Source organism: Frieseomelitta varia, unplaced genomic scaffold, assembly GCF_011392965.1.
Source record: "Frieseomelitta varia isolate USP_RPSP 00005682 unplaced genomic scaffold, Fvar_1.2 scaffold_220, whole genome shotgun sequence".
NCBI lineage: Eukaryota > Metazoa > Arthropoda > Insecta > Hymenoptera > Apidae > Frieseomelitta > Frieseomelitta varia.
The window spans coordinates 102,083-125,914 of NW_025109947.1; the positions used below are offsets into that span (position 1 = coordinate 102,083).

Here is a 23,832-nt window from a genome sequence, read left to right on the forward strand (position 1 = left end):
GTGCGTCTCTCCTCGAGAGTATTTATTTTGGTCACACACTGGCCTGCGCTAATTCGTTCTTTGATTCTAGAACCGTGTTCGTTGTTATTTTTCGCAACAACGTTCCGCATTCGTTCATCTATCGGGTTCCCCGGCACCGCCGATTCGATCATTGCACGCACACTGAATGCCGATTGAGTAACATTTTATTTCACAACTCACGAGCACATGATACCGTGTTACGTTATATGTACAGACTGTTCATAAAGCCCCTTTACAATTTCGAAAATTTTGTCACAAAGGCAAATGAAGAGACAGACAAGTGGAAATTATTACAAAATGAGACGTACATGTTTAAGTTTTTTTTTTTTTTTTGCCTCATTTAATAAGATTTAATTCTTCGTGCAACTAATGGTGCCCACGTAGAGGTATATTAAATGAAGCGAAGAAAAATTTAAATATATACGTTTCATTTTATAATAACTTCCACTTATCTGTCTTTTCATTTGCCTTTGTGACAAATTTTCGAAATTGTAAAGGGACTTTACGGTCACCCTGTATTTCTGCGTCTTCTGAAATATCATTTTTGACCAAGACTATCGCGAAATAGACAGTATCGATTGACCAATACTTCTAAATATTAATATCTGCAAACGATAGTTAATCTTAAGTCAGACGGTTGTCCTATCTTATTTTACCTTGTTACTTTTTTTTACCAATCGCGTTAACTATTCCTCTCGATCGTAGCGGATCATTGCACAAACTTTCACCGAGTAAACGCGCTCCTCAAGCAACAACGAAGTCTCAACTGAAATGGTTCGAAGCTCGTGTAACGGTTCGTCGCCGAAAGAACGAAGATTCTTTCAATTCGTAAGACTGATTTTCTTACTCTCCGTTCGATCGCGATTGTTCACGTTTGCCCGATCTAATTTCAACTGGCCAGAAACGAATCGCCGGAAGCGTCGTTCTCCCGCGTTCTCGATCCGTGCTCGCCTGTGTCCAGTTACGTGCGCGTGGTATTAGAATCGGGGACGAGAGTTATTAAAAGTTGAAGAGCCGAGAAGAAAAGCCGAGATAGAGAGTTTTGAGAAAAGAAAGAAAGAGAAAACAGAAAATGGCGACAATGAGAAGGCGTTCGTCCGTCCGGAGGGACGGACGCGTCGACAAGGTTGGGCTCTGTTGCATTGTAAAGTTTATACGTACGTCTAAACACCGTTGATTACTTTAAGCCCGTTATTAAATTCTATAGTAAGGCATTATTTCCGCGTGCGGGCGGACCGCGCGCTCCTCTCCCGCTCTGTAAATTTGTTCGAAGTCGAAACGTCGAGCAGACGTCTTGTCTCGACGCCGATCGAACGGTTCGTTCGTCGATACAGATCAACGCATTGACATCTCTCTTCGAATGTCGCGCACTACGACCGTAAGAATTCGCGAGCCGTACGATCACGGTCATTATTTTCTAATTAAGCGATCTGGTTAACCCGTTAATGGCCGATTGAAGCCATCGAGAGATCAAGAAACGCGATGATTTATATCCTTTGTCCTTTGCAGACGAAAGATTTTAAAGTTGCTCGATATCCTTAGCCAATTTATAATATATATTATAGAGTCTTTTGAACGAGTGTTCTATTTGAAAATTCAATACTTTGTTGCTCATCGTGGAATTATTTATACTCTTGGCTTGTTAAAATATCGCATTTTCTGGATTTATTGTCGCGAACGTGACACAATGATTATAAAAAGTATTGTAGATGGTAGATGGCATAGTTTCCAATGAATTCTCTTTTATCAAGTTCAAAGTAATCTTTGTAACATTACGGTCGTTAACGGGTTAAACGCGTGTGCTGAACGTTGACGTTCTTTCCCGTGTGTGTTTCACCGAGCGATCTTAAGAACCTGTTTTTTTCCGCGATTGAACTTTCACCATCGTCGAAATAAAGTAATTTCGAGGTCTTCTCGGTAATGTTCGAAATAGAAGAAAAAAAAAAAAAGAAGAAAAGCAGAAGCACAAGAAGAAATCAAAAGAAGAAAGAAAAAAAGAAAGAACGTGGCGAGGCTGCGCGAGCCGCGACAGATTCGTACGTTCCCCCATCAGACTGATTTGAAAGTAAAAATAACGTGGTTTAGCGGTGTAGCGCGCGCGTTTTTTTACACGTACCGTGTTCAACGAGTTCCAAACACTACCATGACACTGCCATTCCGCAGACTAATGCTCGACGCGCACTGCCAAATTGCTGGCCAATTTCCTACTTCCGGGCAACGATAATTTTACGACGGCGATTTTTTATCACTACCCAGGTAGCCGAATTTTCGAGGTCTTTAGAGTTCGAAGGAAAAACCGCGAAAAAGAAAAAAAAGTAGAAAATAAAACAGGCGTTCTTTTCGACGAGAACTTTATATACAGTGAAGTCTACGATCGTTTATCTAATACAATGTACAACCGAAATTGCAAACACCTGAGTTCCATGAGTGTGCGCGACACTGCGAAGACGAGGGCACATAGGTATACGTATATATATAAAAATTTATATAAATATACATATATATATATGTACTTAAAAAAAAAAAGCGCGTTCAAGCGCGATGCATTACATGATTCAACGTACATACGAATGTATATATTGAGAAGCACGTCAATCAAACTCGTAGAGTTCGATTAATTTGTTAGATAATCGTTTCTTCCGGGAGGCGGTAATCATTTATCGCGACGATAAATAACGATCTTTTGTACGATTTTTTTTTTTTTTTTTTTTTCACCGACCGACTGACGGTCCGCTCAACGAGGACCCCTGTGTACAATTTGTCGATGATTTGTCCAGTTTCTTTTCACAATCCATTTGTCTCTCGCTCTCCTGGAAGTTTCTGGCTCCGGGCAGGAGACATCTTTAAAAATGGTCTCAAGAGCTTATCTAAACGCTTATCTCTCACTTTTATTCGGGTAACTGAATTATTTCGTGTGTATCGATCTAAGGGAGTGAACTTAAGAACTCTGGCCTATTTTCAGAGCTGTCGAGCTGTTCAAGAGACTTGTTGATAAAATCGTGCGCGTACGTTCGACTTTATTAGTCGGTCGATTTTATTATCGCTCGAGATAGAGGAGAGAGAGCCAGAAATTCCTCGAATTCGCGCGAGTCGTTTCCTCCGCGTTGATCGTACGAGGCCGCACGAACGATGGCTTCCGACCGTACGTTTTATTTTTTTTCTTTTTTTTTAGTTGAAGCGGTGACGTTAACTTGGAACACCACGAAACGCGATGAACGCATCGGGGTTGCACGCGGACACGCGTTACCAAAGATAAATAGAGAAATCCAGAAAGCGGAAATAGCGATGGTCCATCGGATCGATGCTAAAATACACACAAATGTAAGATTTTACGTCCTTCTGAGAAATCCAAGCTAGTCGTGTACAATTATAGTCGTAAGTGCTGTACTCTCAACAAATAAAGTGTAAAACTAAAGATGAACGTAGCGGAAGAGACTTTTTAGCGAAACGTGTCGACGATTAACGGTAAGCTTTGCGAGAAATCTAAAGAGAAAAGGAAAGAAAGAAAGAAAGAAAGAAAGAAAGAAACCGATCGACGATGGACTTCGTAATCGCTATAGTAGTTGTCTAGATCTTTCGTGTATCTCTAGAGAAATTTACGAAACTTCCCCCCTGGTCGCGATTCCATTCTTTTCTTTTTTTTTTTTTTTTTTTTTTATCCCCCCGTTTCTAATTCAGTATTTCAGTATTACGTCACCGGTTTGACCGCGTTCGCGAATAAACGAAGGCGTGGGGAGTGAGCAAATCAAACGAACAATTATTACTGTAACTATACTACTAGCATCGTTGTAAATTAACAAATAAAAAGAAAAATAACAATAATAATAAAGAACTGAAGGAGAAGAGGTAGAGAGAGAGAGAGAGAGAGAGAGAAGAGGCGCGAATGTGAGGGTGTGTCTGCGATATCGAAGTTCTATTCTTGAGTGGCACGGCCACGTGCGGAGCGACATCGAGGACTCGGTCGAGAAAGCCGCGATTTTCTTCCTGCGTGACTCTGTGTGTGTGTGTGTGTTTGTGTGTGTTTGTGTGTGTGTCAAACGATCGCGTTAGCAAACGAAGCGACGCTGGCCGCTGGTACCACTGCTGAAATTGTACTCGAGTCGGTGGTATGGCATTTCGAAGCATTGTGTCGATCGTAGAATCGATTAAAAAGAAATAAATTGATATCCTGTAAAGTACTGTACGAAGAAAAAACATCGTCTTTGTTAGTTCTTTGTTGTCATCCCTTGAAAATGGAACATTCGTCTCGCAATGTTTCATTTAGACAAAGGAACGTTAATACGGAGACGAAGCGAATTAATTTAATCGTCAAGCTCTTTCTCTCCTTTTTTTTCTTTTTTTAAGTAGTAAATTATAAAGGTATCACGCGAAGAAAGGTGAAAGATAAAATTGATCTAATTAAAGCTGAGTTTCATTAACGACTCGGTTAATCAATTGGCAAGGATTGTTTCATGTTTTCATCTTGTAATTAATCCTCTGGAATCCTTTAGATTCTGATTAGTTGAATTAAACGAAGCAAGAATAAGTAAGTTGGAGCGTGGTTTTTTAATAGAAAAGAAACAATACGGATACACTGACATGGAAAATGGCCGATGTTCGATGTTACAAGAGTTCGACTAATATCCAGTGAGTTCGGCGAACGTAGAGTCCATGTCGTCGCAGATGTATTTGTACTTCTCCTTTTCTCTGAATAGAAAGTCTGGAATAGAAACAAAAACACGGCCGTAAATATGAGAAATGGAGATGGCCGCTAGACAGCGTATAAAAAAAGGAATGGTAAAAATGGTACCTTCTCTCGCGTCCAACTCTTTCGAGAACACTTTGACCATCTTCTCGGCGATGACGGCTCTTTTCTCAGCAGCCTTCAACTTTACCTTCAGATCTTTCAGTTGTGCTTTAAATTCCTCCACCCTTTGGTTAGCCTAGAAAAATTCCCAAATCTATCGCTTCGAATCATGATCCATTTCAGACGATTCAAACGATTCAGAATTTTCGACTTTCATAATTTATTTATCAAACAATTTGTCATTTAATTGCAACTTAAAAATACTTCAAAGATTACCTTCTCCTCGGACACTTCTAAAGACTTCAGTATGTTGCCAACAATGAACAATTCGTCCTCCCGTTCCATTATCTTTCTGCGACATTATATATATATATAATTATCATTATACGACAATCGGCGGTAACGTACGAGACTAAAATTTGCAAGAAACTGTGATTCGTTCTACGCACGCCTCGCTCGACTTTACTCTTTCTTCAGCCGCTTCTAATTCGTCCTCGACGAAAGCCAATTTCCTCGAGATCTCGTCCGATTTCGTATCGGCGTCCTCGGCGATCAGCCTCGCCTCTTTCAGCTGCGCCATCAACTGATCCATCCTCTCCTCGTCCTGTTTGCTTCTGTTCTCCAAAACTTTGCAGATACTGAAAGCAACGATTTACTACGAACAAAATCTCGGACGTCAATCGAATTCTTCTCGCCTTGTTTCACACCGGACAAACCGTTTCGCATCCTCCGCCGTCTCCGTCGCCTGTGCCAGCTTGGTTTGCGCCGTCAAACGACGCTCCTCCGATTTCTCCAAGTTCTGCAGGCATTGCTGCATCTTTCTGTTCAGAACCGCCAGCTCCGACTGCGTCTGTTGCCATTCGCGAAAAATCCTTTTTTCAATTATTCTTCCATATCGCGAGAATTACCGGGGAATTATTTCAACGATTTGAAATGTTTACTTAGTCTCGTGCCTCGCTACGAAAGTTGGCCGTTGCTAAAAATTAATTCTGACTACGAGTCGAGACTTTTTGACTTTCGTAAATAAAAATTTTTTTCAAAACAATATGTAATAACTTCCGACAGCTTGTATTACGAGAAAAGAGAACGTTGTACATCTGTAAATCACCAACCACGATGTAGACCCTCTCCTTCTGTTCGAGATCACGGTTCGACTTTTCCAACTGAGCTTTGCTCAGTTCCAAGTCGCGTTCCATTTGCGCCAGTTTCTTCGCCAGTTCCCGGACCTCGTCCTTCAGCTTCTCCTCTCGCTGATTCGCCTCCTTCGCCTGCTGGTCGCACAGATCGGCCCTGTCCATCGCCAGGTCCTTCTCGATCTTCAGCGTTTGCAAACGTTTCTTAATCGCGTTCATCGCGACGACCGAGCTTCCGACGGTGAACCTACGTAGAAAATTCGACCAATAAATCTTCCATCGACGAGACTCTACTTTCATTTTGATAAAATCGTTGACACGAACGCCAATATTCTGCAACGAGTCGTTTGAATTTAATTGAAAAACTTTGAAAGGTGCTCCCACTTTTTACCGTGAACTTTCTTCTTTGATATCTTATAAATAGAGAAGAACTCGAGTTTCCTTTTTTAAGAAAATCGGAAATATTCGACGCGTGACGTGAATATTCTAAAGAAGGATTAAAACATCGAAAGTTGAAGAATTTTCTTGTGTCAAAAATTCACTCTTTCGTTAACACCGATATTACACCGATTCTAAGGGTATCGTTACTCGATTTAAAACACTTTCACACTTCAATATTGAAACGTCGAAGCAAGATATTAATAATGATCTTACGTATTAATGTGTTAGAAGGAGAATTCGTAGAGATGAAATAACTGTATGGTCTCTTAAAGGAAAGCTCGTGGGTTACTGCACTCGGTGACCGACGAGGACAATGCTTTATAGACTCAAAGAAATGCAAAAGAACCTAATAGTCTGTTTCTTTAGTTAGACGCAAACGGATTCCTCGACTTCTCTAGACGCTTGTGCACTTGCAACAGCTTGATATTGACGTAAAGCTGCGAATTCGAGCATTAACAAATTTTCAACAAGTAACGTTTCTGAAACGAATGAACATTTCTACGTAAGAGAAAATATCTAAAATGGAACTATTAAAAGATACAGAAGGGAAAGAAGAATATAAAGATAGGAAAGTGAAACGTTTTTCTATTCAAAACATTTTTTAACTTACAAAAATATCTAATTTAAAAATTATCAGCGTAATCTATTTTTATTTTTCTCAGTTACAAATCGTAAAAGGAAAATTTCCTCTTCTTCATTTTCGCATAATTTTCATCTGATTTAACAAGGTATTGAATTCATCGTTGGTGTTCTGTTTCTTTTTTTTTTCAAGTATCATTTATTGAAAATACAGATTTGGCATACAATGATAAAAAGGGGATTGCAGTATCGTGCTTGCTTTCATATTCACCGAATCCTCTTCAACGTCTCTGAAAGAAAAATAGGTGATGCGGTTACTATCAAAAAAAAAAAAAAAGAAGAAAACCGATTCTTTCTAAAGCAATTACAACACCATCAGTTCAACCATCTCCGCGAAGCGTTGGCAAAGCGTCAAGCTTGAAGCAATGATATTACATTAAGCGAAAGAAACTAGCAGTGTGTGCTCTTTAATTTCCACGTTAATTGCGCAATTTCGCAAGTTAGCTTAGTTAACGTTCGAAGCTTCGAAATCGATTCGTTCCCTTTAACACGGCACACTATATAAAATTAGCGCTATATAAGGTCAGCGTAGCTGAACACAGCCGACCGATGTCCATTATTAAATATAGCGGTTAAGCGGAAGAAGCTCAGAGTAGCAAAATAAAAGAAACTCCATCCGTCTCTGAGGCTTTAGTATCCTGTCATTTCTGCGAACGTGGCGTCCATGTCGTCGCAAACCGCCTTGTATTTCTCCTTCTCTTCTCTCAGCTCGTCTGAAACACCGCGATCATTGAGAAAATCATCGTCCTCGGAAAAAGAAAAAGAAGAGAAACCAAGTCCTCGTCCACTAAACATCCTACCTTCCTTCATGTCGACCTCCTTCAGCAACTTCTTCACCGTTCTTTCGGCCTGAATCGCGCGCTTCTCGGCTTCTCTCAGCTTTTTCTTCAGCTCTTTTAGTTGTATTTTGAATTCTTCCACCCGTTGATTAGCCTAGATAAATCACACGCGAGAGTGAGTTTTTAATAGAAAATACAACACTGCACAACGTAAAAAAATTCGTTGTTAATTTCGCAAAGAAAGTGGCTAACCTTCTCCTCGGATACTTCTAAAGATTTCACGATGTTCTGCACGATGAAAAGCTCGTCCTCTCGCTCGATGATTTTCCTGCAAATACGTCACGAGCGTGTAAGAAAGGAATGGCGAAACTCGCAAGGGAAACGTAAGAGTAACGTAATTATACAAACGCCTCGCTGGTCTTCACTCTCTCCTCAGCGCCTTCCAGCTCTTCCTCAACGAACTGCAGTTTCTTCGATATTTCGTCGGACTTGGCGTCCGCGTCCTCGGCGATTAATCTCGCGTCTTTCAATTCTTGCATCAATTTTCCCGTACGTTCTTCGTCCAATCGACTTCTGTCTTCCAGTACTTTGCACATTCTATCACAAAAGAAGAAAAAAAAAAGGAAATTCATTTATTACCAGTGCAAACGGCGTGACTTTTATAATCTGTAAAGTTATTATTCATCAAGCTTATCCGTGATATTTATAAGATTTTACTTGTAATAGCATTCTAAAGAAAATTCTAATAAAGTCGTCTAATGTTATCACACAAGTGTCTTCAATTGTAGGACAAAATATTACATCTATCGTGTGAAACTGGAAAGCAAGATATCGTCGATACCTCTGAGCGTCATCGGCAAGCTCCGTGGCACGGCCGAGTTTCAACTGAGCCGTAAGTCGCAGTTCCTCCTTTTTCGTCAACGTTGCCTCAATTTCCTGCACCTTCTTCGTCAACGTGGTTCGATCTTGCTCCGCCTGTTGATCAATTGCACATTGTCATCGTCCATCCAGTTGCACAGTGTCAACTTCGTAAATTGATCTAGCAATAAGTGTGTCTTTACGCACCTTGGACCAGGATTTTTCACATTGTTCCAAGTCAGCGGTGGATTGCTCCAAATTCGCCTTGGCGATCTCGTAGTCACGCTCGAGCTGAACCAGCTTCTTCTCCAGATCCCTTAGATCGTCATTCAACTTATCCGCTCGAAAGTTCTCCGATCTTGCCTTCGCATCGTTCGCCTCGACTTTCTCATTGGCGGCGTCCATCTCCTGCTTCAGCGCCGCAATTTTCTTCTTAATCGCCTCCATGGTGAGAACAATCTGTGTTTCTCTCCCCTTTTATCCTCTGTTATCCTCTGTCTGCGGTTACAACAATTATTATTTGCATGTAATTCATCATATATTATATAATTTATTTGTGTGTTGGTCTAATTTGACTATCATTCATCAAACTGGCATGGAAAACTTTACGAGCTTGTGAATTATTGTTCTAGCAAATTTCCTGTTCTTCCATTTTAATCTTTAATTTCAGTTTTCGATATTACCAATAATACTTCGTTCGTTTTGATCGGATCGAAATTAAAGCGTTACTCCGCGTTAGTCCGACTATAGTCGCATCGTATCTACTATGCCGCATCTGTAACTTTGGCTAACGCTACCATAAAAATCGGCGCCATGGAAAAAAGTGTGAATGAAACAGTTTCTTTTTAAATAGAAAAAAAAAGGACAGTGGAGTAAACTCGATTGAATTCGATGCAATATACGAAACGAAGTGAAGTAGAACCTCTTACGACGCGGAAGATACGTTATTGACGAACTCCATTCTATAATAGTAATGAAGGTTACAGTCACAAAATTTAACGAGTAATTCTCAATTTTCAGATCTTAGTCTAAAAAAAACATTTCGGTGTCACGAACAAGTCGCGAAGCCTGCACGAAGCAGCAAGCGTAAATCAAATCAAATGTTAAAATTCCTGCTCTCGTTTGTTTACTTCGTTTAACGCACCGAAATGTATACTTCCGCACCTCCAGAATTCGCTGTCACGCGTACACGTAGAATGTAAAATCTGTTCGAGCAATTTCGCAAACGCGTTAGCACCAGTGCTACCGTGCTTAATTCAGCGAGTATCGTTCGTTACGAAAATCAGATCTGAGCGCTATCCAACTCTCACGCGATACCGAAGCGGTTATTGCTACTCGTCACTCACAGTAGGCAACATTTAATAACAAGCAGCGCGGTGAGAAAAGAGAGGTTGCGGTTAAAAAGGGGGACAACACTCACTGTAATCGTGGCGATGATCCGCGATGAGAATGCACAACCGGATGCCTTCGAAAGCAAAGCTAAAATAAAACGAAACCGGTGTCGCAGGCCTCCTCGAACTTCTCGATCCAATCCAATTCTATAATTGCTTGTCGCCTTGTTGGCCGTCGTCCCGATTTTATCTCGGCTCTTTACTGGCTGATTGCTGCTCGCCGCACTGACTACCAACGAAACGCGATCTCCACCTCCCTTATGCTATTCTCGGCTCGAAGGAATCCCGTTCCTGTTTCTTGTCGGCTACGTAACCTAGTCCGCATAAATACCATACTGAGGCAACCATTCTCCCGTTTCGTTTTATCTTGGAAAATCTGCAATTTCGCGCCGTATCGCGTGCAACGTTACGCCTTCCTAATATTTAAATTTCCCCGCTTTCAACAGCGACACCCCAATCGATCCATCGAATCAACGTCGGCCGCGTTAATTTCAAACGCGGTAATTTTATCGTTTGAAATTTCGATAATTATGCTGATCCTTTCACGCATAAATTCTTCTTAGTAGATTGTTTCAATTGACGTGTATTGTCAATCGATGTGCTCTGTATTAACGTTTCATTCTATTCAAAGTTAAAAACTTCGCTTCCTCACGAGCGGGTTAATAGTCTTGTGATAAATTGAAATTCATCTACGAAGCAACATGGTTTTATTGACATCTCTCTCTCTAGTATAAAAGGAATAGTTACACATCTCGTTTAGCTAATGTATTTCTTATCGTTTGTCGTTACAAATAAATGCGCAGCATACAGGTTTCATTTATTCAGAATTCATATTTGCTTCTACCACTATCGAGTGTTTTTACAAAGGTGCGGATAAGAAATATAAGTACGTTCTATCAAGTCACTACACGACGAACAAAATTGAACGCAACATTTCGACAGTTTGCAATAGTTAAGTCGAAAGTGTCTTCCTTCATCGCGGGTAATCCATACAGTGCAGTGTAAAAATTTTCAGAGCTACTTTATATTACAATAATTTCTTTCTCTCTTTCTCTCTCTCTCTCTCTCTCTCTCTCTCTCTCTCTCTCTCTCTCTCTCTCTCTCTCTTTCTATTAAATTAAGAATTGTTCTAGGACACTGACATTTATTATTCCGCACTAATTTTGATTGTTGAAGCTTGAAGAATACAATCTCTTTTCACTGTAGATATCATCGAGTTAAATGTGATTTATTTTAACGTTCAAGCGAATTTACAGGCAAGATTTAAAAAGAACAATCTTCGGTCAAACACCGAAGTTATTATAAAAACTAGAAAATTGTAAATATTATTAGTTTCAACAAAATCAATATCGCTATATTTCTATTTTTTTACAAAGTGTAAATAAAGACCTATCGTAGTTGCATTTCTCACATCTCTCAATTTCCTATTCTGCAAAATGTCCTTGTTGCGCATAATCTCATATCGTTAAATTTAATCTTAACTACAACTATAACTATAACTTTAACAAACTTTGTATAATACTAAGCGAGAACAACAAACACAAATGCTAAAGCGTATCTTCAAAGTTAATCGTAACGCTGACTTTCTTTCCTAAACAAACATATACGTGCGTTGTATAATTGATCAACAATACTGAACAATAAAAAAGACTTTTGAAAGCAAACATTCATCTATAATTCAACATACGCATTGCGAAAACACAATTCCTCGTAGATGTACAACATTAAAATATTCAATATTTCAAATTGTCGACGGGTAAATGCAAGATGAACACAGTGCGTAAAAAATTGAGACCATAAATTTCAAAAGATGATTCAGTACCGAGAACTTCGACAATTCGTGTAAGTACATTCTAATCACGCATTCATAGTAAATTCTCATTGTATAATAAATACATATGCAAAGGACACAGATAACAAAAGTATCTTAGATACATTTTACAAGAGCAAATTAGAGTTAACTTTTTAGATATTTTATAATTAGAGACAACATTTTGTCTTGTTCCTATATTAGTATCATGTTCAATTAGTCTTTTGAGATTTTCTTGAGAGTCATATCAAATGATATAAGATGGAAAAACAATATTTTAACACGTTATAAGCAATGTTCATTAGCTAGAGTTAATACATAATATATATGTTCAAAGAATAAGTTTTCCATGAACAGCAAATTTCATTTATCTTTTTTTTTTTTGATATCCATGCGCGTTGCACATAAACAGTGCATCTTGTATAGTATTTGCGTGCCTATAAAACAATGAATAATTTTGTCAAAATCTTATGTTGTAACTATTTGCGATCGTTTCGAACAGTGATCCTTTGTCTTATATAAGCTTTAAGTTGTTGATAAGAAAGTGCATTATATTTCCACAAACGGTAACAAAAGGATCGATTTAGAAATTTTTAGAGAAACGTTTTAACCTTTTTATAGATGAGCAAGTCTCGTTTATGGCACATAATAAATATTTTAGGAATGTTGATTCAGTAAAAATGTCCGTATAAGAAAGCTTCCATAAATGTACCAAAAGCAAAGAATTGTGCGAACTGTTTCGCTCTTTTTTTTTTCGCGTAAATATCATAGAAAGCAGCGTATATTGACACTGAGTTTTGGCAAGATATAGTATATATGCATATCAAGAAAAGCTTTCAAAACAATATTAGTATCAAATACGGTAATACGTGTTATATAATGTGTAAATGTGTTTTACGAGTCACGCGCGTGCATACACAATATTTAGAATTATTCTGTCTAATACAAATTTACATAAGAAACTCGATTAGAAATGTAATCAATCGTACAATGTATCACAATACAAACACTTACAAATATTTCGCAAATAGAAAGAAACTCTAAATAAAATTAAAATTTCGTTTTATATAGATCTTCTTAAGTAAATATTTTGAAACCTAACAAAAACATAAAATTATAAATATATTTACTAATAAATATACTTAAATTCTTTTTTTTTAGAATTATAAGAGCTCGTAACAAAAGACAGCAAATTATGCAATTTATGCAATTTTTTAACTATATATATATGTATGTATGTGTGTATATATATGTATATATTAAAAAGAATATATTAAAAAAATTTTGTGCCGCTTAAAATGTGCTTTAATATTTTGATATAAAAGTACACATCAGTGCGTGTGCATTTCAACATACTTCTAAAGAAGTACATAAAGAATGTACTTAGCTTAAAGAGCAATGCACAATTTATGTTGGGCGGAAGCGGTGACGTAATAGGTCTATTAAACCCATAATAAGGAAAAAAGTTCCCTTCAGAAATCCATCTTTCACAAAGTATTAATGCACCATTGATAAATGCAACATTGTCATCTAGAAAGATTAGATCCTGTTTCAGAGTCAGTAGCCGTTGACAATATATATGTCGGTGTATAAGAGAGCAAAAGATGTACAGCATCTTCTCGATCAAGAGCTCGTAATTGTTGTATTAGAGATCCTACGGTGCAATCAACACCAGCCGTGTTAAGTAATCTATCGAACAATAAATTTCATGAAATATGAATATATATGTATAATTAATCCAGGATTATAATTAATAATTACATATTGTCTCACCTTAACGTTGGACTGTCTACTGTACTGTCTAATTGAGCGACTCGATCTCCCAAACCTAGTCTTACAGCAAGTAAACACCAATCTCTGCCGTGACGATCAGGAGGATCGAGCATCTGCGCTAATCTTCTTTGTACAGCAGACTTGATTTGCTTTACTGGTTGCCTTGGTCCAGGAAGACAGTTCTCTACTAATGGTAGTCCACAACTTATTATTTCCCATACAGTTTCTTCTCGACCATTCAAAGGATTTTTGAGTGTTGCTTCTTCGAGACCTTTATCAATTAAAGCTGATATAACTGGTGCTGGTTCCCAAGAATGTATAATCTATAAAATTTCATGATAAACATTAAGTATATTTTAATTACATTAGATTATTCTCTCATTCAGATTATTGTCAGATAACTAACTTCATTATATTCCCGAAGTTGACTAGGACTTAACCAGTATCTTTCAAGTAACATGCCTGGTGCGACTAATTCGATTGTTGTCTCAATAGCATCAAGAATAATGCTGAAAAGTGCAAAGCATTGAGCACTTGTACCTCGTGGTCCACGTACTCTTATCTCTATGCAACTCTGTTCTTTCTCTTCAAAAGTAATAATACTTTCACAAGGACCGATACATAATTTTGATCCCCTCCACCATTGATATAAATCTGAATTTGATGGATCCCATGTTTGAGTGATTTTTCTCAATTGTGCCTATTTAACATCATACCGTCATCAAAGATCTGCTTGCAATTATAAAAAAAAAAATATATAATTAAAATTACATAAATGTTTACTACATACTTGTAAATGCGGAAACACCGCGATCAAATGATATAAAGGTGCTTCGGATGGAGAAAGGCGAAGACCAGTATGAGGCAAAGCATTAGAGCATGATTTCCATGGTTCCCATAACCCTGGTAAACGCTCGACAAGATTTAAACATGGAATTTCATATTCTACTTCATCATCATCCACCTCGCACTGAAATAAACTTACGTGATTTTATTGTACAAACAAAATACAGACACTTAAGTACATACCGGCACACATAAATTTACAGCTTGTAGAGCTTGTAAAGCCTGACCCGCGGGACACGGACAACGAGCCTGAAAATCTTCTAAAGCATAAACCCCTGTAGTACGACCACCAAGACGTCCTCGTTGTTCTAGACTTAATTGCCAATTTATTACATCCTGCCAGAACCATTCTGGACTTAAAACTATTAAATTCCCAGGAAGAAGCATACATTCCCCTAAATTCTAAAGATAAATTTTAATTAATAACACCAAGAATGAAAGCTAAATTAAAAGAATGTAATGGCAGAAATAGGTACCTGTAATTGTAAGCCAAGGTGTCGACAATGCTCTAAAGAAACTAATGGATTAATTTTTCTCACTTCCTTCAAAAATTCCTCCTGCGTTAGCATAACTGGAGGTACCTCTAAAGATTGAACATATGATCTCCAAGATTCAGCAAGACCAGTCCACACTAGTGCACTCTATAATAAAATTATGAAGTCTTTAATGATAAAATACAAAGGGGAAATATTAAATAATACACTGATGCAGAAAATATATACAAGAGTAGTTTCTTAATTGCATTGGACAGTAGTGCACGTATGTATTAATGGGTTAAAGCATTAGAGTAATTATTAAATAAATTACAGCTTCATTATACGCATCACTTTTATCAAAGGAATTGAGAAATAGTTCGACCTGTTTATCAAGATTCGCCAAGGGCACGTACGAGGCCGCAGCCCGCGGCGTGTCACGTCGGAGAATACTTTCTGCAACTTCCGGTCCTTCCTACATCATGCATTGCATGCAGTAAGGCTGATGTTAATAAACGTTAATGACCAAATAATCAGCAACTAAAATATATGTTGTTAGTAAATTGATTATGTGATAGAGTGATAGCAGATTTAAGAAACTTTACTTATATCTGTTTTTTTTTTTTTTTTTAAGAAGTGCTTGATTAAATGTCGCAAATAATTATTTTAATCGAAAATTATGAATAATAATACAAAGTATTATATTTGGTGAGCTTAATTACTTGTACATATATATTAAATCAACCATGCATCATGAAATGACCATGGATTACTGAACAATAACTTCAACAAAAAGGATTGCATCATATTTAGGAATGAATGCTTTGATTAACATAGTATTAACATTGTGGGATTTGAAATCAAAGAGACGTGAATCGTTTAAATGTAATTGGCACTATGCAAATGAAATGACTTGATTCTAATCAGAATCGTTTTGAAAATGTTAATGCACACATTTATTGCATGCTGTACAAACACTGGCGATATCCCTGTAAAAAATGTGGAAGTATAATTATGTACACAAATATATTAAGCTGAACCTAAATCTTTTGATATTTTATATATTTGGCATCAATTCTTTAATAATATATCATATGACTTCTCTTTTTACTAAACGAGTCGCTCGTGCAATCAAGCATGAAATGATTGCAGATTTTGAACTGAGATTTTTGAATGTAAATCACAGATATTCAAATGTATTTACATCCTTAAATATCTTTTTTTACCTTACAATTGTTACTCATGCTAAAGCAATAATATATTTACATATGATTTACATCCTATATTCTCAATTTAAGTTAAGTGATCTTGATACAATGATCTTAATTTGATATTTTGTATGACAACATGCAATAGTTTAATTTATTTGATATATCATAAAAATTTTATTCAGAATTTTAAATTTCTAAATCCATTAATTTGATTCGGTAAAGAATTAATTTTAATAATTACGAGTTATTATAAAAAACTGAGAGACTCGTAATAATGTTTGTTTTTTAAGAAATGTTGTTATATGTGTAAAAGATGTATGACAATTTTTATAAATCGTTCAATCACTTCACCTCTAAAAATTCCATCCTTGCATTATTCAAGTAAGATCTTAGAAGTTTCAGACCAGGACTAGAAGGATTAGTTGCATCCACCGCGACCATTTGGGGTTCATCTCCCAAAATTAGTGTAAATTCTTTCAAAAAAGGTAAAAGTGGGGCAAGAAGGCTTGCACTATTTGTGTTTGGAGCAAGAGGTTCTGGAGCATAAGTACCAACTAAAATTACTTTTACATCATTATATTTGCCACCAAAACCTGTTATAGAAAAACGGATTTAAAAAATCTATAATTTGCTAATAAATATAATTATATTCTTCTTTACAAGAAACTTACCGAAATTAATTGATGCAATACGATCTGAAATAAATCGTAGCCAAAATTTTACTTGTTGAAGTTGTATAGTGAGTGGCTCTCTAAGACTGACTGTAATAAGGTGTACAGCAGGTTGTTGAAAAGTAAGTACATAGTGATAAGATGCTAAAAATTCCTCCCGGCCGCATAATTCCCAAAAAATACATTCTCCACCTTATTAAATTTATAAATACATGTAACTTTGTATAATCATAAATAAAAATGTTTAAAATTACATTTCTCACCTACGTTACCGCGACTCCATTCTACTCCTTGTGTACCTTCATATTCACTGTCACTGTATTCAAAACTAAGTGAGCCATGCTTGCTAGTTACGTCTAATTCAATACTTGGTTCCCTCTATAAAATTATTCCCGATAAAACTAATTTGTTTCAATACGTCAAAATAAATATAAAATAATAATTACCTTTGTAGTATAATTCTGACTTCTTGATCTTCTAAAAAACCCAAAACTAAAAATGCCCGATTTTAGAGAATTTATTAAAGATGATTTTCCTGATGCACAATGTCCTAAAAGTCTTATGTGTAAACGATCTATTGGTCTATGTGTTGGTTGCAACTGTTTAATATAATTTTCACGTTGAATGGGCTATAAATTTAGATTCGTTAGTGTAAAACAATACTAAATATAGTAAAAATAAATCATTTAATAACATACATTCCGAAGTTTATCCAACAATGATGCAATATCAGGATGTCCATATTTGATTGCTGTTACATCCGCTCTAATTCCACGATTTGTTTTATCAACGTCACAACCAGCAAGGCACAAATGTCTAACGAGATTAATGAAACCATGTCTAGCAGCCACATGAAGTGGTGTTAAGCCCTTCTTGTTTGGTGTATCCAAATCTATTCCATTTTCTATTAAAAAAGTTACCATTCCTTCATCTCCCGCTTCACAAGCTATATGCAAAAGCGTATCTTCTTTCTGTTAAAAAAAAATAGTAATAATAAAGTTATTTATATTTTATTTATATTACATTTGACTTAAGAAAACAATCTTGTATCTTTTTTTCGTATATCGAAAGAATCTTACAAAATCTTTCACATTCAATGGTGCTCCTTGCAGAAGTAACTGAGACACAGCCTCAACACAGCCTCGTTTAACGGCACTAATCATTGCTCCACCAAGACCTTGAGAGGCTTCTGATTCCTACAGAAGAACAAATAAGTTATTTTGATCAGTATTATATTATTATATTATTTTATATTATGATCAATTATACTACAATACACAATTACAAAATTATATATTTATATATAAATCCTCATAAAAATTTTTTCTCAAAAATGAATTATCAATGCATGAATAATATTTCTATATTGTATAATGCTATGTAAAAAAATTGTATTTTTTAAAACATAATTAAGGTACATATATTCAATAAAAAATTAGTTACATTCAACTTATGTATATTCTGTAAAAATAATGTGTACGTATGATGTATAACAGATATGTAACTGTACAAATGATACTAACATTAGTCACGCGATGTACATAAATAAATGTTACTTTATAAGAAATCAAAAGAAATAATATGAATAATTAAAAACAAAAATTATAGTCAGCCTGGCAATTACAAAGGAAAATTATAATATTGCATTCAGGAACAGACCGTGAGGATCCAAGGATGTTTAAGGCACGATTCTGCAGTTCCTCTTTCTCTGAAAATCAAATCATGCCATTTTAGATTTCACAATAAAATTTTTTAATAAGTTACTTCTAAATTTACTTACTTTGGATCCTTGATCAACAAGGATCTTATGAAATCTTTGGCAATTTCAGATACTGTACTGAAATATTCATTGTCAAACTGATATTGGCAAGCAGCAACATTCGCATAAGTTTCTTGTTTATCTTCACCTAGAAATGGTGACGCACCACTTAAGAGAATGTATGTTAAAACACCTACTGCCCAAAGATCAGTTCCCAAACTGAGCGGTTCATAATTTACGATTTCAGGAGCAACAAACTCAGGTGTACCAAATAATGCTCTGTGTTCAGATCCAGGTACTAGTCGATGTGAAAGACCTAGATCTTTACAAAAAATTGATATACGTAAATTTTTATTACATGTTTTAAATGATACATTTACATATAAACTTAAATACCAAATTACTAACGCTTATAACTTACCTATTAATTTTATATTTGGCATAGGTGGTGGGGTTGATAATAGAATATTTTCAGGTTTGATATCTAAATGAGCAACTTGATGAGAATGTAAATGGCTTAAAGCCATTAAAACTTGACGAACCTATATATTTAGATTGTTGAATTATTGTTAAATATATTAGTTATTTTAAACTACATCTGCTAGTGAAAGATTACAAACCACATGTGCAGCCTCTAATTCACCAGACGGTACCCAATGAAAAAGTTCTCCTCCTGAAATTAATTCTAAAAGTAAAACAACTGTTGTGCCTGTGTCAACGACTTTGTGCAATGAAACAATATTTGGATGTCTTAGTCGTGCTAATAAACCTGCTTCTCGAGCTAAAACAAAAATTCAACAATTATTTATGAGCAGAAAATATTATGAAATATTTGTAAAAATACCTACCAATGTCTTCAGCTGCCACACCTCTAGCAACTCTTCTTTTTCTCATAATTTTGGCAGCATAAAACTCTCCAGTTTTCATTTCCATACATTTTCGTACTATTGCAAATTGTCCTCTGTAAATTACAAATATATTGACATTCATAATTTCATACATTTATTATAAGTGTATAATGTACACATTAATACATTACATGGTGACTTACTTCCCAATTTCTTCCAACAATTTATAGTTTTTTTCAATTGGTTCATGATGAACCTCCATTAAAGTGTCCCACTCAGAGCCTATTTGATAAATAAAAATTTTTACATGTAAAAAGAATATATATCTTGCTTATATCATTTTACCAATATAGAAAACTCTGTGTTATTCTTACAACAAAATAAAGCACTTGATAGATATTAAAGTAAAATTATCAACTAACAAAAAACAAGATTTTTCATAAACTCATAATGCTATTCAAAAAATATACATATGTGCATATAAAAAAGAAATACAAATGTTTACAAAATAATAAACATTTTATTTCTACTACATGAACACCTTAAGGAATATTATTTACAAATAATGTCTATCAATACAAATAGAAAAGAAACAGTAAAATGAATGTTTCTTAATCTCTTAAAATCAATACATGATACTGTACAATAATAATCATTTATTAATAGTCGTTGTTCAAAACTAACAGAACATAGACACCTGTCAATCCAGTAGTAAACAGATATGAAAATCACTTCCATACACACGTAGCCACGTGGATGTACTTTCATTAAGATCAGAATAATCGTGTATTAAAAACGTTGTTGCACTTTGCATCTCTTGATCGTATCGAATCGCGGAGAAATATTAAACATCTGCCAGCCTTGACAGAAACATCGACATCGATATCGTGTAGAATGTAGAATGATTAAAAACAATTGAAAAGAAGTCGGTTTTTACCACCGTTCGAAGTTCCCAATTTGCGAGACGTGCCTGGCATCATCTCATATTCATGCTCATCGTTCAGTTTATCCGAACAGTTTTGAGTTTCGCAAAGAGCCGTTACAAAAATTATGTCCCATTCGTCGGCCTTCACTCATGCCGGCCACCCTACACACACAATCGATATACCTGTGTCGCGTGAAACGCCACCTTTCTCGAAATGCATCACAATCTCCTCAGAAATTTTTCTGTTTTTTTCTTTTTTTTAGAAACAAAATTGCTAGTACAATTGCTCGACTCATGTCCCAGTTGATCATTAATTACTAGTGATTTAAAAATTATGAGAAATAGAGATAGGATAGACTATATTTTCTTATCGTTTTAAAATAATTGAGACTTCACACTTTATAGAAAATTAGATTTATAATTATTTGATTACTTGTAGCAAATCAAGTAAATGAATAAAAGTAAAATGTAAATTGTAAATTTTACTATGGTATATTAGATATGCACTGGGACAGTTTATAATGCATTGTTGATACAAGTATCAGATAGAAAAGCAAAAATAAAATAAGGACGTAACATCCATCAATTGATCAGTTTCTCCATCAATATTCCATAACATTTCTTCGATGACGTGTTTTGCACGTAATACAGTTAAGGTTCTAATATTTGTATTGAGTTTTAATACCTTATTGAAGTATTTTTATTATTATGAAAATGCGTACAGTGTTTCATAAACATGTATTAAGTTTCAATAAAATTATCATGAATTATGAAATATTAACAAATAAAAGCATTACAAGTACAATATAAATATTAATATTTCTAATCTTTCATAGATTCTTCTGAGACTTGTGCAGGTTGGGCAGGTTCATTTTCTGACTTTTTCTTCTTACTTCCTGATACAATATCATCAATTCTTAGCAATAAAATAGCAGTTTCAATAGCCGTTTTATATGTCTGCAATTTCACAGATAGAGGCTCCCAAATACCACGTTCCTTCATATCCACCAATTGACCTGTTTCTCCATCAATACCCCATGTCATTCCTTCGGTGGCGTGTTTTGCACGTAATGCAGTTAAAGTTCTAATAGTATTTGCCCCGCAATTTTGTGCAAGCGTTCTTGGAATTATTTCTAGCGCTTGTGCCACAGCTTTGTAAGGCCATTGCTCTACACCTGCAAGTCTTGCTGCTTTTTCTGTTAAAAGTCTTGATACTGCCATTTCCACAGCTCCTCCACCTTTAAAAATAAAAATATAATATAATAATATATATTTTATAAGCCTGTGTAGTGTGCTATTACAATAATAAACATTACCTGGTACTAATTTAGGTTCAATGAGAAGATTTCTTGCAACATGAAGTGCATCCTGTAAGTTTCTTTCAGTTTCATTTAATACATCTTTGCTAGCACCTCTCAAAATTATGGTGCATGCTTTAGGATCTTTACATTCTGTAATAAAGCAAAAGTATTCATCCCCAAGTTTTTTAATTTCGAAAAGACCAGCTCTGGTACCAACATCTTCCTCTCTCAATTCTTCCGTACGATTAACAACAGTTGCACCGCAAGCTCTTGCAATTCTGTTAATGTCGCTTTTCCTCAATCTACGGATAGCAGAAATACCAGCTTTGACAAGATAATGTTGTGCCAAATCTGATACTCCTTTTTCAGTGATTACCACATCAGGTTTTACAGATATAATATCTTCACACATTTTCTTAACAAACTCCTCTTCCAATTCCAAAATTCTGGTGAAATCTGTATCTTTCATTATTTCTATATTGGTTTGAGATTCTCCCTTTTTATATTCTAAGGAGCAATCCAACAAAACTATTCTTGGATTCTTAATATGTCTTCTCATTTTTGGGTGAGTGACATCTTTGTTGAACATCACTCCCTTAAGGACAGTGCTGTCCTCAATAGTGCCACCAGGGATTTTTTCCATCTTTGCATAACGTTTTATATCTATTTCTCTTCTGCCATTCTCCTCAAGCATAACGGTGTAAACTGCATCTAAAGCAATCTGACATGCTAACTCACACCAACGTCCAATAAATTTAGTACCCACACAGGAATTAATAACCTGAATCAATTTACTTCTGTCATTGCTGTCCAGATCTATGCTAACTTGTTCATTAAGAATAGCCACCATATCTTCCAAAGCTTGACGAAATGCTCTTATTATAATTGTAGGATGCATATTCTGTTCAAGAAACGGTTCAGCAGTGGCTAAAATTTCTCCAGCCAACACAATAACTGATGTAGTACCATCTCCAACTTCTTCATCTTGGGTTCTAGCTATTTCTATCATAGATTTCCCAGCAGGATGTTGTACTGTTATCTCACGTAATATGGCATTTCCGTCGTTGGTCATGACTATACCTCCCATTGGATCCATCAACATTTTCAACATTGCTTGTGGTCCCAAACATGTTCTAATAACATCTGCAATTGCCTTTATAGGAACATACAATATTAAAAAATTTGAAAGTTCATCTTAAATGTACAAATATGTTTTAATGCACTTCAGGAAACATCTATGAACATTTTACTGATATTACTTAGGTACAAAAATATTAAAAATATTATTACACTATTTATATTATTTATATTATTTATACTATTTATATTATTTATATTATTAAACATTATGAATGAGTTATTCTTAGAGAAATACACGTGGGCGTACGTATTCAATGAAGGCCATAAAAGGAAAATATGAACGCGTCGTAGAGACTTACCTTTCCGGCTTGTATATTCTCTCTCTGAACTTTTCGACCAGTATCTCGTTTCGTATTTTGACCTGCAATAATCAAAGCACACGACATAACGGAATGGATTTTTCTTGATCTCACTACTGAAATAAATGAAAATCGAAATTATCATTGTATTACATACTTAATACCACAATCGGAGCAGCCCCTGGTCCGAACATTTTTCTTCAATTACTGTAGCGGTAAAATATTATGTTAAAGGAAAAAACAATTAAATATACGCCTAACTTTTCCAAAAGAAAACGAAAGACGGGAATTCGTGAGAATTTGTTAAAGATACGAATAATGATTCGAAGAGCAATCCACTCTTAGGATGAAATATACTTTAGTAAAATGGACATTGCCAATATAAATATGAAATGTCCCTATGATTACTTTTGGTTTTTATTATAATTTTTTGAATGCACAATAATATAAAATCAAGATTGTTTGTTCTTTAATCCTGCCATACTACATGTAGTTCTATAACAAATATTTGTAATAAAATATTAAACGTTATACAATATAATTGAGTAATAATTGTATTTTATAATTTTATTGTAATACTTTAATATTTAATAAAGGTGGGAGAACTTGTTTACTGCTGTTAAATTAAATACATATATAAGTAAGAAAGTAAAATTGAAAAGAATGCTTTGTTCAAAACACAAGTTATTTGAACATAATTTACATAAGACTACAACCATTGCTACTGT

At 35.4% G+C, this 23,832-nt stretch overlaps 5 protein-coding genes and 1 long non-coding RNA gene across 13 annotated transcripts in view; 2 read left to right on the forward strand and 4 right to left on the reverse strand.

Annotated features, from left to right (window-relative positions):
• Positions 1–4,208, forward strand: part of LOC122527461 (Down syndrome cell adhesion molecule-like protein Dscam2) — a 55,495-nt gene extending 51,287 nt beyond the window's left edge. The window contains exon 30 of the mRNA XM_043651678.1: positions 1,062–4,208. Within this exon, the coding sequence (XP_043507613.1) occupies positions 1,062–1,067 (6 nt within the window). The 3' untranslated portion in view covers positions 1,068–4,208. The remainder of the gene's footprint in view (positions 1–1,061) is intronic.
• A 339-nt stretch (positions 4,209–4,547) lies between these two features.
• LOC122527464 (tropomyosin-2-like) lies at positions 4,548–6,648 on the reverse strand. 2 transcript variants are annotated; one of them, XM_043651683.1, is made up of 7 exons: positions 6,595–6,648; positions 5,920–6,187; positions 5,524–5,657; positions 5,257–5,445; positions 5,084–5,159; positions 4,811–4,943; positions 4,548–4,720 (listed from the first exon to the last, which is right to left on the reverse strand). In XM_043651683.1, exons 2-7 carry the CDS (start codon positions 6,157–6,159, stop codon positions 4,638–4,640), a joined length of 855 nt encoding a protein of 284 aa, XP_043507618.1. In that variant the 5' UTR covers positions 6,160–6,187; positions 6,595–6,648; the 3' UTR covers positions 4,548–4,637. The 2 variants fall into 2 exon arrangements, with proteins under 2 accessions (XP_043507618.1, XP_043507617.1); XM_043651682.1 differs by lacking the exon at positions 6,595–6,648 and having other exon boundaries at positions 5,920–6,248.
• Positions 6,649–7,137: 489 nt separating this feature from the next.
• LOC122527465 (tropomyosin-2-like) lies at positions 7,138–10,240 on the reverse strand. 3 transcript variants are annotated; one of them, XM_043651686.1, is made up of 7 exons: positions 10,078–10,240; positions 8,865–9,155; positions 8,641–8,774; positions 8,208–8,396; positions 8,052–8,127; positions 7,821–7,953; positions 7,138–7,733 (listed from the first exon to the last, which is right to left on the reverse strand). In XM_043651686.1, exons 2-7 carry the CDS (start codon positions 9,102–9,104, stop codon positions 7,651–7,653), a joined length of 855 nt encoding a protein of 284 aa, XP_043507621.1. In that variant the 5' UTR covers positions 9,105–9,155; positions 10,078–10,240; the 3' UTR covers positions 7,138–7,650. The 3 variants fall into 3 exon arrangements, with proteins under 3 accessions (XP_043507621.1, XP_043507619.1, XP_043507620.1); XM_043651684.1 differs by having other exon boundaries at positions 8,865–9,168; positions 10,077–10,239; XM_043651685.1 differs by lacking the exon at positions 10,078–10,240 and adding an exon at positions 9,769–9,948 and having other exon boundaries at positions 8,865–9,164.
• Positions 10,241–13,034: 2,794 nt separating this feature from the next.
• LOC122527466 (death-associated protein kinase 1-like) lies at positions 13,035–20,652 on the reverse strand. Of its 5 annotated transcripts, XM_043651689.1 has the most exons (21): positions 20,377–20,652; positions 20,124–20,299; positions 19,643–19,721; positions 19,440–19,552; positions 19,212–19,372; positions 19,013–19,133; positions 18,613–18,913; positions 18,492–18,540; positions 17,912–18,028; positions 17,531–17,803; positions 17,279–17,461; positions 17,096–17,210; positions 16,833–17,024; positions 16,513–16,754; positions 15,336–15,425; positions 14,954–15,118; positions 14,661–14,879; positions 14,422–14,601; positions 14,038–14,331; positions 13,632–13,954; positions 13,035–13,547 (listed from the first exon to the last, which is right to left on the reverse strand). In XM_043651689.1, the coding sequence occupies exons 2-21, from the start codon at positions 20,128–20,130 to the stop codon at positions 13,385–13,387; spliced, it is 3,387 nt and encodes a 1,128-aa protein (XP_043507624.1). In that variant the 5' UTR covers positions 20,131–20,299; positions 20,377–20,652; the 3' UTR covers positions 13,035–13,384. The 5 variants fall into 5 exon arrangements, with proteins under 5 accessions (XP_043507624.1, XP_043507622.1, XP_043507625.1 ...); XM_043651687.1 differs by lacking the exon at positions 20,124–20,299; XM_043651690.1 differs by having other exon boundaries at positions 20,137–20,652.
• On the forward strand, positions 16,825–18,121 carry LOC122527468. Its single transcript, XR_006306347.1, has 2 exons — positions 16,825–16,954; positions 17,945–18,121. It is a non-coding gene; the product is annotated as an uncharacterized LOC122527468 (long non-coding RNA).
• A 397-nt stretch (positions 20,653–21,049) lies between the features above and the next one.
• On the reverse strand, positions 21,050–23,487 carry LOC122527467 (T-complex protein 1 subunit gamma). Its single transcript, XM_043651693.1, has 4 exons — positions 23,262–23,487; positions 23,105–23,166; positions 21,681–22,818; positions 21,050–21,602 (listed from the first exon to the last, which is right to left on the reverse strand). Exons 1-4 carry the CDS (start codon positions 23,296–23,298, stop codon positions 21,187–21,189), a joined length of 1,653 nt encoding a protein of 550 aa, XP_043507628.1. The 5' UTR covers positions 23,299–23,487; the 3' UTR covers positions 21,050–21,186.
• Between the last annotated feature and the right edge of the window lie 345 nt (positions 23,488–23,832).